Genomic DNA, 17,219 nt, shown 5'->3' on the forward strand with positions numbered 1-17,219 from the left:
GCCTACTGCGAGCAGAGCCTTGATTTTAGGAAACAGTTTTAAAGTCAAATGTACTTTCATCCCCTTTATGTTGCAGGTGATTGAACCTGGTGATTCAGTGAGCTGAGGGGATCTTGAGAGTGGAATGTTTTAGGACACAGCCAAGTTGTTGAGGGAGAGCTGCACTTTGATCCTAAGAGCTTTGCTGAATTTTAAAGATCCTAGAAGATGGTGTGTGCTTGCGTCCTGGTGCCAAGGCGCCGACAGCAGTGGATGTCACTGGAGTAGTTGTCTTACAAAGAGGAGATTGGCCCTGCCCGCCTGGGATTGCTGCTGCTCCCCAGGTCAGTGAGATGGGAAGGTCACAGGAGTATGGGAGGTCTTCATATTCCCTGAGATTTAGTGTCCAATATCCAAAAGCTGCCAGCACTACTGCTCTGAGCTCTGCTGGTCCTGGGACCTGGGACTTGGCTTTGGAGTACATAAAAGCTTTAGGGGGGGCTGTACCATGAGCTCACCTTTCCACTCACCTTCCCCATCCCTCTCTCCCTGTGCAGTCTGACACAGCCTGTGTGTTTTCGTACCACAGAAGTGTGAAGCCAGTAGTTGACAGAACTCTCTTTTTGGGGAGGAGGAGATTATTGTTGGGTACCAAGTATGAGAATAATACCCTATAGAAACGATGGATAGATAAACTCTTGAGTCCTGCTGACTTCAGAGTCAGGCCTGTGGGAGGTCTGATTTTCACCTTGGCTGGGGGATGCCTCAGCCAGTTTGGTCAGTGCTGCACAGCGCTGCTGGCCCAACCCCAGCTCTGCTCTGTGAGTCTGCCTGTGTTGCCCCTGTGCCAACAGGTAACCCCACCAGGTAGCCAACCTGTGCTGCTGTACGTTCGTAGACTTTCCTGCTTCCTGGCCTTGCCATCTCCTGGTAGGCACATTGCTGACAAAGCTGTGAGGGCAGGTCTCAGCCTGCCTTGCTGACAGGGTTGCAAAATGGATTCCAGGACCAAACCCATTCCACAAAACATCAGGATTAAATACCAAAATCCTTGGCATTGCCTGTGTGCTTAAAAGTGCTGAGGAAAGGGGCTTTATCAAGAGGGACGGTCAGCTGAAGCTGGGAATTATCCCTCGGGCTCCTTTCACTTCCCAGGGAGCACGTGTGCTCCTGTGCCTGTGGCTCTGCTTCCATGAGGTACTTCCAGCCCTGTTGCTAGACCAGAAGACTGGGGATAGGAAGGGAGCCCAGGGAACTGGGAGGACAAGGAAGAGGAAAGAAGCAGTTGTTGAGCAGGGTTTTTTGCATTTCCATCATTACCTGTAGCCATTAAGAGGAGGATCTTGTGCTTGTCTCAGTACTGGAATTACTCACTCTTCTGCCTCATGAGCTGTTGATAACAGCACATGAGGAGGTCAGTAATCCTCCAGGAAGTGAGTGATACATCCTGGCCTTTGATTTAGCCTGCTCAAACAGGCCTAGTTCTTAAACTTAGTGGGCTTTAGCAAAGATTTTACTGTGTTAATTTGAAATACTAATACAATGAATTATTTATTATGGCAAGTAATTCCACAGAAAAGTACAGAATGAGAAAAATTTTCCAAAAGATCTCAGATACAACATGATCTACTCTCATATGATTCCACAAAAGCTTTCATGGCTAAACCTCAGGCTTAGTCCCAGCCAAAAGCAAACATTTTTCACATGATTTCAGGATACCAGGGTGTTAATGGTTCAGTGATGGTCTGGAAGGTTAGGGAGTTGTCCTCACTGCTTGTTGCTTTTTTCTTCTCTCTTAAAAGTCTCATAGTTTAAAACCAGAAAGGTAGCTGTAAACTACCTGTAGCCTGCAAAGTGCCGCTGACAGTGAGGCATAATCCCCCTGCAGTTACCTGAGCTTCACAGGCTCACAACAATTGTTGAAGCAGACTTTAAAGGAAAATAAGCAGCAACTGAGTAAATGCAAGGAGGGAGTAATTTAACCAACCCATTGGATGAAAGGGTAGGGCAAGAGGAGTCATGGGAATGTTTTAATCTGTCAGAAATGTGATGACTCAATGAGCAATTACTACTCTATGTACCATCACTGGGCCCCTCCTACACTCACTTAAGAGTATTTCTGCATTTCTCATGCAACCTGCTTGTGTGACAAATCCACACAGACACTGCACCCAATTAGTGTCAGGCATAAGAGCTGCTCTGCCTGTGTCTCACCTCTTTAAACCCCTCCTGGAAGCAATTTTCCCAGCATACAAAGAATAAATCACTGTTCTCTTAAATCTCTCAGAGGACAGTTCCCAAATAAGGGCCAAGTAAACACATGTAATACATGATAAAGCATTCTAATTCATTAGATAATATTCTTCCCAACAGTAGATGCAGTGTATTAGCTGCTTTAAGTGTTCAATGTTACATGTAATTAAAAATGTCAGGGTAGGTGAGACAAGGCACTTGAATAGGCACTTGTAGAAAAATAGTGGAACACCTTGCTTAAAAAAACCTAAACCCCAATCCTTTTCCCCCTCTAAAAAAATATCAAAACCCACAGCAAACAGCCGAACAAACTGGATAAGAAAAATAAATGCACACCTACTTACAGGAAGTATAACTTACTTTACCTTGTGTCCCAGTCTTTCCAGGAGCAGCAGGAGATGAGGAGGCTAGGAGAGCAGAGGGAGGGAATACAATTCCTTCCTGGGGCACTGCCTGCACCAGGGTGTAACCGTTAGCTGAATTTGACAAGTGACTTACATGACCACACCTTGTGTAATCAATAGCCAGTATGCTACCAGGGTGTCCCAAGGAGTCTCCTTTGACACTGGCTGTCACCCTTCACACACATTTTCAGGTGACCAAACATCTGCTGCTTTCTTCTGCTCTGGTGCACCAGAGGGATCTGCCCCCTCCTTTCCTACTCTCATGTGATACAGGCTGGCTGGATCAGAAACCATCACCTGCCAGTGAAGGAGCAGCTGTCCTGAGCAGCCTGGGGTGGCTCCAGATAATTGTGCTGAAGAGATGTGTGTCAGAGGTGGCTGAGAAGGGCTGGAGGGGAGCACCAATGACCTTACAGTGGGTATAGGATGAGCAGAGCCAGAGGCTTTGTGTTGTCAGCACCCTCTGTGGCTGCTGGGGACAGGTGGGGTGGAGGGCACATTTCCCTTTCCTGTCATCAACGCAGCTACGCAGGCATTCCCCCTGTGCCTCCCTGGGATGCCCTGAGCAGGAGGGCAACGTGCCTGGGCTTCCAAACCCCTATCATGGTGTCCCTGCTTAGCTTTACGAGAGCCCAGGGCCTCTCCAGCAGAATGGGTTCTATGTCACCGGTGCCCCCCTGATGCCCCAGGGAGGCCAAACGAGTGGTCCTGGGTCTCCAGCCTGAGCAGGGGCTGTGCCGAAGCAGCCACGGGCAGGAGTGAGTGGTCCTGGCTGCTCCAGGCTACTGAGGGTCATCAGTGCCTGAGACAGGCTGGGAGCCGCCCAGCTCCTCTCCATAGCAGCGGGCTCTGCCCTTGGCCACCTTTCCCATAGCTCAGGGACATGGGGACACACGCCTGGAGTGTGACCTCCGTAGCCAGAGGACGACGCGGAGCCGCTGCTGCTCTCCCTGTGAGTCAGGGGAGGCCACGTGAGGCCCCAGCCCCGGTGCCTTCCCGCCCACCACCAGCACAAGCCAGGGCTGGCACTGGGATCCCTGACCCAGCATCCTGAACTGCCACACAGCCTTGAAGGTGAGTGCTGGGGATGGGGTGTTCAGGAACTTGGGGTCAAGCCTGAGGGTGCTTGGGGGCTGTGTGCTGGCTCTTGATACACAGCTGGCTTGTTGGTTGCTGTCTGAGGCATCAAGCCACTTTACAAAAAAAGGGTTCTGGTGCTGTGTGGGTTACAGGACTTCCCTATAACCTCTCTTCTTGACTCAATTTGAGTCTTTTTTGACTCGACTTCCCCATCTTTTAAATATTTCTTTCTCTAAAATCCTCACGGCAAGCCCTACACTTTGTGCATAGAGAAAGATTTGCCTTAATTTTATTCAGACTACAAGCATGGACTTTTCTGCGTTCTGGTGAATTCATTTTCTGCCCTTCAGAGCTTTGCAACGACCACAGAGAGGCACATGGCGTGAAAGGAGAAACACAAGCCAGGTAATTTCAAATGTTGCACATCAACGCTTATGGCAGAGCTGGAAAACGGGCAGCAAACCCCCTGAGCTTACAGGTGTGGGGCTGGCAGCTGTGCAGCCACCGTGTCTGGGCTTGCTGTGAAAGCCAGGAGAGGAAGGAAGTGCTGGAGCTGCGGCAAGGAGTGGATGGGCTGTGCCTGCTCCTTGCTCACCCCCATGGGGCCAGTCAGAGCGAGCCTGGGGAGCTGCCCTCCCTGCGGTGACATGCACTTGCTGTGCCTCTCTACCCGCCTGTGTTCAAGGAGAGTGAGAAGTCCGAGTTTTGCTACTTCTGTGTCACATTTCAGCTGTATTTGACAACAGGAAGGCAAGCAGAAGGGTAGCAGAATTATTACCACAGCCTGAGGAGACTGGAGCAGGAGCAGTTTCAACCTGAGCTGGTGTGGATCAGTTTTTGTTGTCTCACTGGAAGAAACTCAGCTTTCACCACAGCCACGGCCCTCCAGGACGTCTTCCCGTGGAACCAACTGCTAGGACCAGCCTAAGACTTGCAGGTGTGCTTTAAGAAGTTGGTTTGGTTTGAGAGAAGGGCATTGAGGGACTTTGTTTAAAATAAAATTTAGCAACGTTAGGTGTCAGCCTGTAACTTAAAATGAAAGCCAGAAGTAGTTTCAAAGGGAAAAGGTTTAGGTTTGTCTGATTTTTGTCTTGAAGTCAAAACAACCTTATTTTACCTTATTTGCTTTTTTTTTTTTGTTTTGTTTTGTTATCCTATTGAGCAATTTCCCTCAGATATATTTCATCAGCTAGGCAAAACGGTGTGTGTGGAAGTTGTTAGCCTCACTTTCTAAATCTGACTCTGCACACAAATTTTATTCTATCATTTTAAAAAGACCTCACTGCAATTAAATTCTGATTTACTGTGGGGAAAGGCAAGGTGAGGTCTCTTGTTCATGTTACTCCCCAGTGAGCTCATGGCCAGGCTGAAATGCCAGTATATCATCATCCTTCTCTCATTATGAGGTATAATCAACTAAGTCACTTTTAAAACATACAATAATTAAGCACCTATACTTATCCTTTGTTTAGATCTGATTTTCTTTCCGGGAGAGCCACAGGGGAATTAACTGTGCATAGTCTAAGAGAAATTAGGAACTCAACTTCCTTGGTTAATGTAAATCTTGGTGACTGACTGGGCAGAGCTGTGCTGGAGGCACAGAAAGGGAGATGGGAGCAGATGCCGGTTGCTCCTGGATCCTCTTGTGGCATCCAGGTCTTACCACAGCGGGATGCAAAAGCACATATTAGGCAGCTGTGTTTCTGTTGCTGGAACAGCTGAGCAAGTCTGGTCATTTGGGCCAGCAACTGAGCAGTTTTAAAGTAAATCAGTCTGATAGGAGATGAGAATGATGTTGATGGTGCCTGCCCTGCCTTCAGTGTTGAATCTGCACTTCCTGGGTGCGTGGCAGGACAGGTCGGGTAGTGCCCACCTGCTCACTTTATCTTGGGAATGATAAAAAGCTGGGATAGGGCAGTTGCTGTGACAGGTTCCTGTCAGGGCAAGAGCAACCTGCCTTAAAATGCCACTGAAAGTGGCCTTCACTAGGTATTTGGAACCCCAAAGACAAGCCTCCTGAGTTTCACTCTGCAGTAAAATATCTGGATATTTATAAATTACTTTTTGAAATGGAATTAGTTGGGGAAAAAAGTTTCTATTTAAAGTACTTTTGTTCCTTTAGGCCTGGTATTTTGACCCTGTGGTCCAGAGAGAGGCCTAAAGGATTTAGCTTAAACAAGCAACTGTTGCAAGGTCTAAGTTGAGCGAATAGGAAGGCAAGAAAGAGACTGAAAAAGGCAGAGATACATAATAGCTGGAGATAGGTAAATGCATAAACCTGACATTCTTTATTGAGTGGCCAAGAACGAGTCTGTCCAGGGTGTGGTGTTCGGGTTTCTGCATTTCCACGTCAGCCGGTGGTTACCCAGCAAAGGGGACAGATGCATTTCCTGCATTCCCTATCGGGTGCTCACAGGCTCACAGCTCCCACAGCTCCTCCAGCTACAGCTGGACATAACTCAGGGGAAGGGAAAGATCTGTAGATCTTTTGCATAGATTCATCACTGGAAATAATTTCAAAATGTTCTTAAAATATTGTTTTCTCACAGTACACTTTTGAGGCAGGTAAGCCAGGTTTTCTGAGCTGAGCCTTTGAAAGTGGTTGTGTAATTTTCCCAGAAGTCTTTTGAAGTCTGTTTGTGTCTAATTTCCTCTATCTGAGAACTGACACCCTAAAAACTTGTTCTGTTTGAGTGTTTGCTTGTGTGTTACAGTATCCTTCTGAAGATATTAACTGACCTGTTCTGGGGTTTTGTATTAGAATATTTTTTGGACTGATATGATGGTCTCTAGAGAACTGAAAGTGCCAGTAGGAAAAGAAACAGGTTTTCCTCTGGAAAATCTCAAGGTACACTTAGTTTTCAAACTGCTTGATTGGAAGTGTTTTGTTGAATGGATCCAAAAATCATATTGTAAGAAAAAGTGTGGAGGTATAAACTGTTTTCCTATTGTGCCCTGCGTAGTGAAAACTGTGCTTCAGGCTCCCCAAAAATCTTTATTTGCGTATCTCATTACAACTGTGGGTTAGTTGCAATGTTGCATGAGGGAGATGCATCAGTGCAGGATGCCTGGATCACACTAGGTAGAGGCAACAGTTCAGAACCACAGCCACCACAAAAAGTGTGCCATCAGAATATTTCAGCCTCAGCCCAAAACTTCTGTGGCAAGTTTACCAAAACAAAAGGAAATATTGTATTTTGGGGATGTCAGAATGTTTGTTTTTGTGGCAAATACTGGTAATTAAAATAGGATCAACACTTAAAAATTTGTAATTCATAAAGCTAAAGTTAATGGAAATTTCCTTTTCATGACAACTTGGAAAGAACAGATGTTGAAACATCAAAGTCTTCTGTGAGACAAGAATTCAAATTCTTGTGGGACTTTCCTAGGAAGTATTTCTGCTATTTTTCCCGGCTGATACATGTTAAGTATTAGGATGTCAGAGGTACAGGATAATTGTTCTATTTCGTGAGTGGAACAGGGCCTATTATGTTACTCACATCTGTGGTAAATAGTTAATTAGACACCTTGGTAGCTTTACAAAACAACAATGTGAATGATCAAGTCTAACTTCTTTTTGTTTTACCCATGATGATCAGACTTTTGTTCTTTCCTAATAACCAAAGGCCAGTAGGACTCACTCAGAGGAGTCAAGAATTGGGTCCCAGCGGGGTACATGAATCATGATGTGAAACAGAGAAGTGATTTCAAAACTGAAAGGCCCAGAGAGAGACGCTGTGTTTGCAGAAAATGGAAGACAGAAAACCAGGAAGCTTGGTGACCTGATTCTAAATGTGCTTTTTCTCCCCTTTCAAACAGGCACAGCAATGGAGAACTTGGATGTCCCGATCCCAGATCTCAGTGAAGAACAGCAAGGTGAGGGAAGCACACAAAGATCGAAGCTTTGGCTCATGCACACTGCACAGCAGTGTTTTCCAGGGTGGGCATGAGTCAATGACATTTATTTCCTCTGAAAACACACCCTATCCATCTCCTTGCTTGTAAAAGAGAGACCAGCAGTCAATTCCCAGCTCTTCCACAGGCTCCTGTTAGGCTTTGTGCACATGCAAGTGGGAATTTAGATACATGAAGGAGACTGCTGTGCATTAAATGCCTGATGAGCAATCTCAGTACCTTGATATCCAGCCCTTGGTGTCTTTGTGCCTGTCTGTAAAGCAGCATGGTCAGAATAAGCACCTGTTAAATAGATAGGAATGCTTTGGGAACACTTGCCATGCTTCTCTGAGACAACAGTATCCCAGAGAGATCAGTAATTTGTATGGACTGTTGACATTCTTGTACGGTTTTGTGGCAGACTGAAGTGCTTTACACAGTACAGCACCACTCTTTCCTGGGTACTGGTATTGGGCTGTGTGTTAGAGCCTGGTGTCTGCCACCACACCTGCACTGAGCACTGCAGGAACACTGCCAGGCAATTCCCTCTACTGCTGCACAGTCACAGGCTTGTTCTCCTCACAGACATTTTCCAGAGGGTTTTTGCTGCTGATGCCAAGTACTTGGAGAGCCATGAGAAAACGAACCAGTCCTTCTGGGAATCACTTATAAAATGCTTGGCCACCACTGACCCACCTATCCTGAATACTGAAGAGAAGAACAATGTAAGTTATCAAAGAAACACTTATCCTTGTTATGCAGACACTTTTATACTTTTCTGCTATACTCTGGGGAGAAAGAACATACAGTCCCATTATCTGATATGCTGAAATATATTAAAGGTATAGCAGGGAACTTTGATTAATGAGGTTTAGGCCACTGCTTTTTCTGCTTTTGCATTGTTCTCTATGTGCAAAAAAACCCAGCTCTCTATGAATTCCTCAGGATCAGTTCAGCTCACTGTGTTTCAGGCAGGGACATTTTGCTCTAAGATACTGCAGCAATTGTGTGGCCGTTTTCAGACCCTATAGCTGTATTTCTCCAGCTCTCTGAATAGTTAACTATTGCCCACCATTCTGTTTTTCCCAGTTGATGGCTCTGCTCTGAGTTGCTGAATGGAGTTTACATTCTCTTACCATCTTTGGCTTTACTCTTTGTTCCCAGTTTCCCCTTTGTATAGGAGGGGCAGGGGGTTACATTTGCCACAGGGTGAGATACACTCATTTGCCCATCAGGGAGTGCTTCTACAGGCTGTGTTTTATTTGCTATTTACTTACCTTCTTTTCAGCTCCTCAACAGCTGTGATGTTCTCCCTGGAGGCTGTGCTGCCTGCCTGAAAGCCATAGAGAAGAAAGGAGTCAGTGCAATGGCTCTTCTTTACCTTTTGCTGAAGACTTCCAACCCATCTGGGTACAGGCAGCTGCCCAGCTCCAAAGGAAAAGGTCAGTCCTACCTGTCTTCCTGTCAGCTGTTTTCTTAAAATTACTGCAGTGCCAGTGGAACTTGACAGCAGCTTGAAAACTCTGATATGTGCTTGGAAGTGATTATTAGTGAACAACGGAACTGTCTGAAAGTATTGCTGCAGGAAAGGCAGTTAGGTGGTAATGGGAGCCAAAGTTAGTATTTTACTGTAGTCTGACTTGGCTTCTTCTGGAGGAAAAAGACCCTATGTTTAGGGAGAGAGTGTGTCCTGGGATGATGCTGCCAAAGAAGTTTCTCTGACCTGAGAAAGTTTTCCCTGACTTTTTTGTACAGACTGTTATGCAGCCAGCCAGGACCCCTCTGAGCTCTCACAGTGGTAAGAAATCAGAGCTGAGCCACTGAAAATAATTTTGCAAATAATTCCCAGCAGCACATGTAAAAGAAATGGACAGGGGATGGCACACTGGGTGCTGAACCTGGCAACAAGATAAAAGAGACTTATTTGCCTGGTTGTGCAGTAAGAAAGTAAGGGCCATAGTCATTAATTGTCTTTAATAGATGACAGAGCAGCACTCACTTAAGATGACCCTGAATTTAACTGGAGACCCATAAGGACATCCTGTTCCTGCTTCTGCCTTGATTAAACATGCTCCTGAAGGGGAGAGACCTCCCAGCCTGAAACACAGCCCAGCTTTGCTCATCTGTCAGAGCAGGAATGTTGGTAACAACAAGACCCTTTTCCTGCCCTTGGGCTGTGAGCAGCCTCGAGGAGCTGGAGGGGAGGAATCCCATCTAGCTGCCTGTGCCCAAATCCTGCACCTCCTGATGCAGAGATGCTCAGAGCCCCAGCCCTGAGCACAGAGCTGGGTGTGAAGCTGTTCAGTCACCCCTCTGTTGGGATCCTGGTGTGGCCTGGCTGTGAGGGCTGTGCTCCTGTGCCACAAGAGGGAGCTGGAGCCGCGGCGTCGGCACAGGCAAGCCTGGCAGAAGTAGCCCAAGGCAGGGTGAGCCACTCCTCTCCAGCTGAAGCATCGCTCAGCTGCAGCTGCTGCTTCAGGGAGTGGGAATTTGCGCAGGGGTAACATTATGAATAATTAAACGCCAGAATATGAAACTTTAGGTGTCTACCACAACCATTTAAGAAGGTCTAAACTGTGGTGTGTATGATGCTTTCATTCAATGCTTTGTACTACCCTTTGTGTGCAAAAAACAGAGCTGAAATTAGACAAACGGTTTGATTTCCTGTCATGCAACCTTTAATAAAGCATTGTGAAATCTGTAATTGTAAAAGAGAGACAATGTAGTTGCTGATAATGGGGTTTTTTTTCTCTCTTTATAAAAAAAGATGAAAAATTGAAACTCCTGAAGAGATTGGAAAGGAATTTTATATATTCAGAAGAGGAAAAAAAGTCTGAAAACTCATCTCATGAGTCCATGGATGAAGATACACAAGGTAAAGAGGATTTATTTTATTTTCCCTGATACATAACTTAGTCTGACTGCATGTTTGTGAGGTTTGACGGAGGAGATGTGCAGCAATTCAGTGGCAATTCTGCACAGCTCTGAATAAAGTAAGAAATCGTGCAAAAGAGAGGACATAGAAAATCATCAGTACCTGATTCATGATCAGCAAAATAGTGGCTGCCTCCCACTCTTGTGGAAGTTGGTTTCAGAAACACAAAAATCTGCTGCAAGATTCCTTCCCCAAATAAAAGATCATAACTTCTCACTACAGCCCTTTATACAAGTTACTCCAGTTTCAGGTTTTGCTGAGTTTCACCTATTCAGCCAGCTTTGAAGAGAGCTGTGAGGTAAAAACAGCCAGTAGTGATCCTTGCATTTCAAAGCCTTGATTTTTACCTTTATATGATTATATTATGAGCAAACAACTACAATGCTGTTGTTTCTGATGCTGCTAGCACATTTTTCTTTACTCTGATGAACAAACACTTTCTCTTCTCCAGACAGTGATGAGGAAGATTTAAGACAGAAGACTGAAGGCCAGTTACTTGGAGGTAGGACAAAGTAACAACAGTATTGGCTTTAACTAGAGGCAACCAATATAAACCAAAAAAAGGATAATTTTTTGCATTCTTTAGTTTGGCTGTTGAGCAAAGGTATATTAACATGTGTAGATGTAGGAGAAAGACAAGTCAGAATTTGCCTATAGGAAAGACATTTCCTACAAGATGAAGCTCATCTAATGCTAACACTCAGCCATGCCCTGTGCTCAGAGTTGAACCAGGAAAGCAGCAAAATCTGATGTTGTGGGAGGAGTCCTGCTGCCTGGGTCTGCACAGCTGCCACTGAAATGCAGCAAAAGGGTTCTGTAAACATCTGTCACAGCCGCTGCTTACAGGGTCTGCAGTCAGCCCACAGCACTGACTGGAGATCATCAGCAAGCATCACCTTGTTCCTGAGGCTTTTCCTTTCCTCCCAAAGGAAAAATAGAAAATAAGTACAGTGCAGGTGAAGAAAATGTGCTGTGTCAATACACAGAAATAACTGTAGAACTATTGATGTAAAAAATGTAAAGTGTTAATATTTTAATTAATGTCTTAAACTGAGTTCAGCCCAGATGTAAGAGCAGCTCATTTAAATTAACCTTAGATCTAATGTGTCTCACAGGAGTCTGATTCTACCTGCCTCCAGATATTTGGAGAGATGGAATATGGGGGGGGTGGTGGGTAATAATTCAGTCATTTCCCACTTTTTGACTGCATAACCTCCAGCAGAGCCACCCTCTCTCAGGAGTTAGAGTTGGTCTCTTCCTTGTCTCTGTTACACACCTGCACTGATTTCGGGGAATTGTTGGGCTGGCACTGGCACCAGACACACACACTCACTGCAGGTCTTAACCTACCTCATCTGTGTGTCATGTTTTAGGAATACCAGCAGAGGTGGTTCCCTACAGAGATTCAGGTAAGCACTCCCAGCTCACCTCATCCTGCAGTGTCTTCTTTCTGACCTGCTGAGGCATTAAAAAATAACTCCCTGGCTGTAAATCCCTTGGTTTCCACTTAGCCTGGTGCTGTACCTGGGCATGGTGCAGACATTCTGTTGCAAGGCTGTGGTGGTGGCTGGCTGGCAGCAGGTGATTTGTACAAGGTGTACTAGCAGATTAACCCATTTTCGTGGGCCTGCCAGGTTCTCAGAAGATCAGCTACAGCAGTCATCATCCTTTTTAGGGGAAAACCCAGCAGTTCTGTTGGGCAACTGTTCAGTCTTAGCAAAAAAAGCTAGAGGCAGTTTTTAGCATTCCCTGAAGCCTGGGAGGGACCTGGAACCTGGTTTCTGCAAGCAGTGATGCTTGGCTCTGAATGCATTCCTGCCTTAGCTCACAGTACTCCCAGCTGGAGGTGCCAGGTGAAAGCCAGATGTCAGGCCACAGAGCAACAGTGCCAGCCAAGAGGCTTGCACAGACAGGCAGTCTGAAGCAGATTTCCTCCCACCAGACACTGCTGCACATCCCCAGAATGTTTGTAAAAAGCCCATAGCAGGAAATTGCCAATGGCTTAATTGCATTACTGAGCTCATCCTTCCTGTGCCCAGGCCAAGGCCACAGGATGAGTTAGGAGAGGCAAACAGCCCAGTGGAGCAGCCTTTTGAGAGGACATCTGGTCCACTTCTTTCTGTGCAGTGGAGAAGATATAAATTGCAGCATAATCCCTTGGGGGGGGGGGGGTTTGAGTTACCAGTCCCCAAGGAGCCACACAGAACACCAGGGCAGAGGGATCCATTGCAGTGCCATATTCTCCCCACACTGGCAGGTGCAGAAAGTGTCATGGTACTTTTTCAGTTGGTGTTTGGCCTCTGCCACTTTCCCCGGGTTTTGTTGTAGATAGTTGGTTGCTCACTGTGCTTCTTGGTGCAGAGTATGGTGGGAAGCTGTGTATTTGTATTTTTTCCATCAGAAATAACAAAAACGATACTGCTTTTCAGAGATTGCCAGAAGAGAAGATTCAGATGCAGATGGTGAGTACAAACATGCAAACAAAAGTTTATCTTGTGGATGCTCTTTCAGGACTGAGTTTTGCTTAGTGATGAGGGTGATACCAGCTCCTTGATGCCTAGGGATTATCTAATCAAAAAGTAGAAGGTTGAAAATGGTATTAACATGGAATGTTTTAATAAAAGAAATACTGTCCAAGTCATTCCATGATGCAAAGTTACAGTGGGACTGTTGCATTTAGGAAGTAGAGTAATACGGGACAGACACTTGCCAAGTGTGAATTGATGTTCTGCTAAATTCTTTATGGATCATTCATACAACTGCACAGAGTTATATCTGTGAATCAGAATAATGCAATGCTATGTTATTAATAAGAACATAACTGAGTTTGCCCCCAAACCAGAATGTGATCAATCCAGACTGCTCAAAGAGTCAAAAATGTGATGCCTGTATCAGGTGACCCAGAATAGAATTTCTTGGCAAGGTTTAGTTGCTCTGTGGTTCAAAAGCACCAGAGCAAAAGTCTACGGCTCATATAAAGGCCACTTTCAGTACTCACCTGTTACATCTTTGGAGAAAACTCACTGCCAGGCAGGGGTTGCCCGGATGCACAGCCCAGTGTAGGGGAAATCAGCATCTGAAACTTGTGCTGAATCATCCCCCAAGGGCTTGGGTGCAGCAGATGCCTCAGGGGCTGCTCACACCACCAACAAAGAGAAAAGGATAAAACTGCTGCTTTGAACCCATCCTTAGAGAGATGGTAAAATACTCAGCTCTTTCTGGCAATACAGCTGGAAAAAGAAGAGAATTTGGCAACTCTGCTCATGACAAAGAGCAAATTGCTCTGTTTAAAACTCTAAAATTCCTCTTTGTTCTTCCGTTGTTTTTTTTTTTTTTTTCTATGCCAGTGTAGCTGTAGGAGACTCATTTCAGCATCAGGTCTTATTTTGGGAGGTGCAGAAGTACTTGACATCAGGTGTAAGTAGAGGGACAGTTCTCACTCCCTCAGTAGTGAAGGGGATTTTATTATTGTAGCTGTGGTTGTGCAAAGCACCCAGGAATCGAACTGAAGCTCCCTTGTACTATGGCTTTACTCCCCCCTGTCATTCTGAGACTATGGATTGCCCCAGAAGAGGCAGAAAAGACCCAGAATGCTTTAAAACAATTCAGTATTGTTAATGCAGCCATCTGGTTATACTTTTTTTTAAACTCATTTTTAAAACCATGCACTTTGGAGTGATTTTAAAATTGCTAATTTGATCTTTCTGAAAGGCTCGAGGACCAACAAACAGTTTTACATATATTCTGCTCTGACAATCTATTTCAGATAAAAAAAGGGAAATAAACATTAAACTCCTTAATTTCACAGTTCCATGGCAATAAAAGACATCTCTTTTTTGTAGCATATGAGAAGGAGAGCACTCGCCCCCCTCAGTGGACAGTACGGTGGATGGGCATACGGAAGGATGGTAATTGATTTATTAAATCAAACTGATGTCAAACCTGTTGAACCTCAGTCCAAGAATAAGATCTCTGGTTAAAAAACCCCTTTATTTTTCCAACATGAGTACTTTGTTGAAGTGCATCAGGGCTTCTTGATGAAAATCATTGAGGCTTCTCACAAAGTTGAGCCTAGTGCCTGAGAAATCTCAAGGAGATTATTTCCTTCCGTGGGTGATACTCTGTACCTAAAGGTGGATTCAGAAGGGCCATGGCTGCAGTTGTGACCTAATCTTCCCTCTCAATTTCAGATGAATTCTTTCATTTTGTCATTCTTTGCTTTGCAATTGGAGCTTTACTAGTTTGCTACTACTACCACAAAGGTAAGGCAAGCTTCAGTAGAAGGATAAATTGTTGCACTCTAGAAAAAGGAACAAAACTAACATTTATTTTGTTGCCTTAGACTGGACTATTTCTCTTGGGATTGGTTTAATCACCTTTGCTTCCCTGGAAACCACTGGGATATACTTTGGTCTAGGTAAGTATCCCTGCAGCAGCAGCTGTGTCCCTTTGCTAAGGACAAGGTCACACAGTTGCCACAGGGCCATAAACCCGTAGGAGTTGAGATTCCGTAACTCACCAAGTAACTCTTTCCTCAACAGCTCCCAGTTACAGGGGGGCTGCAGCCAAGCAGCCTTAGTGCTCCTGAAGGGAGTGGTTGACTCATTTTTCCTTCTCAATGATCACAAGACCCTGAGTCACCTTTCTGCAGCAATGGCCGAATGCTGCATTGCCATGACAACGTATAATTTTAGCAGCAAGGCCCATCTTCCCAGATCCACTGGATTAAGATGTTGTGCATTCCGGCTGCCATGCGTTCTCCTGGGACTGAGGATGAGCTCGGGGCAGAACTTGGATGGCAGCAGCTACTGGAAATACTAAAACCCGGGCATTTTGGCAATCCCTAGGGATGGTGTAGGAGAGCTGCTACCAGCAGCAAGTTATAGCTCCCCAACCAAGAACTCGTCTCCTCTGTAATCTCGTGTTAACATGGTGGGAGGTTGTGGATGGTTCTCGTGCCTCAGTCTGATCTTTGTTATTAGCGATACTGCAGATGTGCTCTTTTAAACAAGTGCTAGTGTTTGGGTTTTGCCATTTTTCTATTTTTTAATGTTTTTTTTATGTTGCTTATCTTCTACATTTGTTTTCACAACCAGTGTACCGAATTCGGAGTGTCCTTGACAGCTTTGTTCCTCTGATTGACAGATTCAGGCCAAGAGGTAATAGTGCTCTTTTTACTGACAGCATCTGTCTTCCCTGGACCTTCCTGGGTACTTTGGTTTGGTCAAGAATTAAGACCAACTCATTTAACTGGCAATTTCCAATCTTACTGCCTTAAAAAAAAAGGAATATTTTACTAGTTCATTACAGCTGCTTGGGTTTGAAAATGAATTAATCTTGACTCTTTCCCTGTGGCAGAACATTTTCACATTTTTAATACTCCACCCTGTATGGGGTACTATTTCCTGGCAGTGTCTGCATAAGAATTCTATAGCTTAAATAAATAGTCAGGGAGTGCAGGGAGTCTTCACTTGTTGGGTCTTCAGACTGACTCCTGGCTCACATGCACGTTTATGGACACAAAACACAAAGAATATTGAAAAGCTGCATGGATACAGCACAATCTGAACACAGCAGTCCTGACAGCTGTCTTTTTCTTCATCCCACAGGTATGAGGAAAGCTGCCTAGGAGGAGTATTTCAGGAGGGTTCCCCAAACCTGACTGTCCAAATTTCCAGTGCTAAAGGAGCTGCTGTATGAGGTGAACCTAACAAACCAATGGCCAATGTGAAATACTGAAATGTGAAACCTCTGAAAAACATCACTCCTTTCCCTCAAAAATAAACCTGAAACTGGGATACAGGGCCCCACTCTGGATTCCAAAACCATTTGTGGCTCAGCAGAGCTTGGAAGACAATTGAGATGTAGCTTTGTGTTTAATTCCATTTAAATATAAACACATTCACCTTCCCTCCCCATGGCATCTGTGTGGTGGCGCATCTGTCATTCATAACAAACCATGCTAGTCTGCCTGTGCTGCACCAAAATCAACAGACCAGTGTTGTCCTGTGCTGCTTCTGGCTTAGGCTCTGGCTATTTCTGTAGGAATTCTGGCCACCTCCTCCTCCCCCCTGTGCTGCCCAGAGCAGCAGGGGCCGGCCCTGCTCTCCCAGCTGAGCCCTGGCGCTGATGAATTGATTGTGGCAGAACTCGGAGCAGTGGGCGGGCAGCGGTTTCACCCGAGGAGAGCTGGGGAGATGTTACAGGCACTGACAGAGTGCTGCAGTAAAGAAAGTATTAACACAGCAAATTTCATCTTTTCTCGGGGGAAAACAAAGTGCTTGATTTGACTCATCCTCCAACCTTTTTCTTTCTTTGAGTAAAATAAACATGGAACTTTGACTTTCATTTTATAGGGATGTGTTACACATTGCAAGGATGTAGGGCTAATGCAATCATAGGAAGACTGCAACAAAAGGAGGTATCTTTAAATTTTTAGTAAAAATGTAAGGTCTTCATACCCACAGAATGATGAAGGCAAGAAGTTGGACAGAAAGAGCCATAAACATGGACTTGTAAGGAAATGTAAATCTGAAAGCTGTAAACCCAAACAGCTCAGAGTTTTACAGGAACAATTTCAAGCCTTGCTCAGAAAATTAAAAAGGTCACTTTTTGTTGTATATAATTTGAAGCACCAGTGTCAATCACTCTTGCCTGCAGTTCCAGCTGCACTG

The 17,219-nt window shown here is 45.1% G+C and overlaps 1 protein-coding gene across 4 annotated transcripts; it reads left to right on the forward strand.

The window, feature by feature from the left end:
* The first annotated feature begins 524 nt into the window (after window positions 1-524).
* TMEM40 (transmembrane protein 40) lies at window positions 525-16,306 on the forward strand. 4 transcript variants are annotated; one of them, XM_082288629.1, is made up of 15 exons: window positions 525-3,710; window positions 4,067-4,121; window positions 4,463-4,653; window positions 7,536-7,592; window positions 8,196-8,335; window positions 8,899-9,052; window positions 10,378-10,485; window positions 10,997-11,047; window positions 11,919-11,954; window positions 12,975-13,007; window positions 14,388-14,453; window positions 14,736-14,807; window positions 14,888-14,962; window positions 15,642-15,704; window positions 16,155-16,306. In XM_082288629.1, exons 4-15 carry the CDS (start codon window positions 7,544-7,546, stop codon window positions 16,172-16,174), a joined length of 867 nt encoding a protein of 288 aa, XP_082144755.1. In that variant the 5' UTR covers window positions 525-3,710; window positions 4,067-4,121; window positions 4,463-4,653; window positions 7,536-7,543; the 3' UTR covers window positions 16,175-16,306. The 4 variants fall into 4 exon arrangements, with proteins under 4 accessions (XP_082144755.1, XP_082144756.1, XP_082144753.1 ...); XM_082288630.1 differs by having other exon boundaries at window positions 525-4,121; window positions 4,447-4,655; window positions 7,542-7,592; XM_082288627.1 differs by having other exon boundaries at window positions 525-4,121; window positions 4,447-4,653.
* The last annotated feature ends 913 nt before the right edge of the window (window positions 16,307-17,219 follow it).

The sequence above is a fragment of the Coloeus monedula genome (genome assembly GCF_965178545.1).
Source record: "Coloeus monedula genome assembly, chromosome: 11".
Lineage (NCBI taxonomy): Eukaryota > Metazoa > Chordata > Aves > Passeriformes > Corvidae > Coloeus > Coloeus monedula.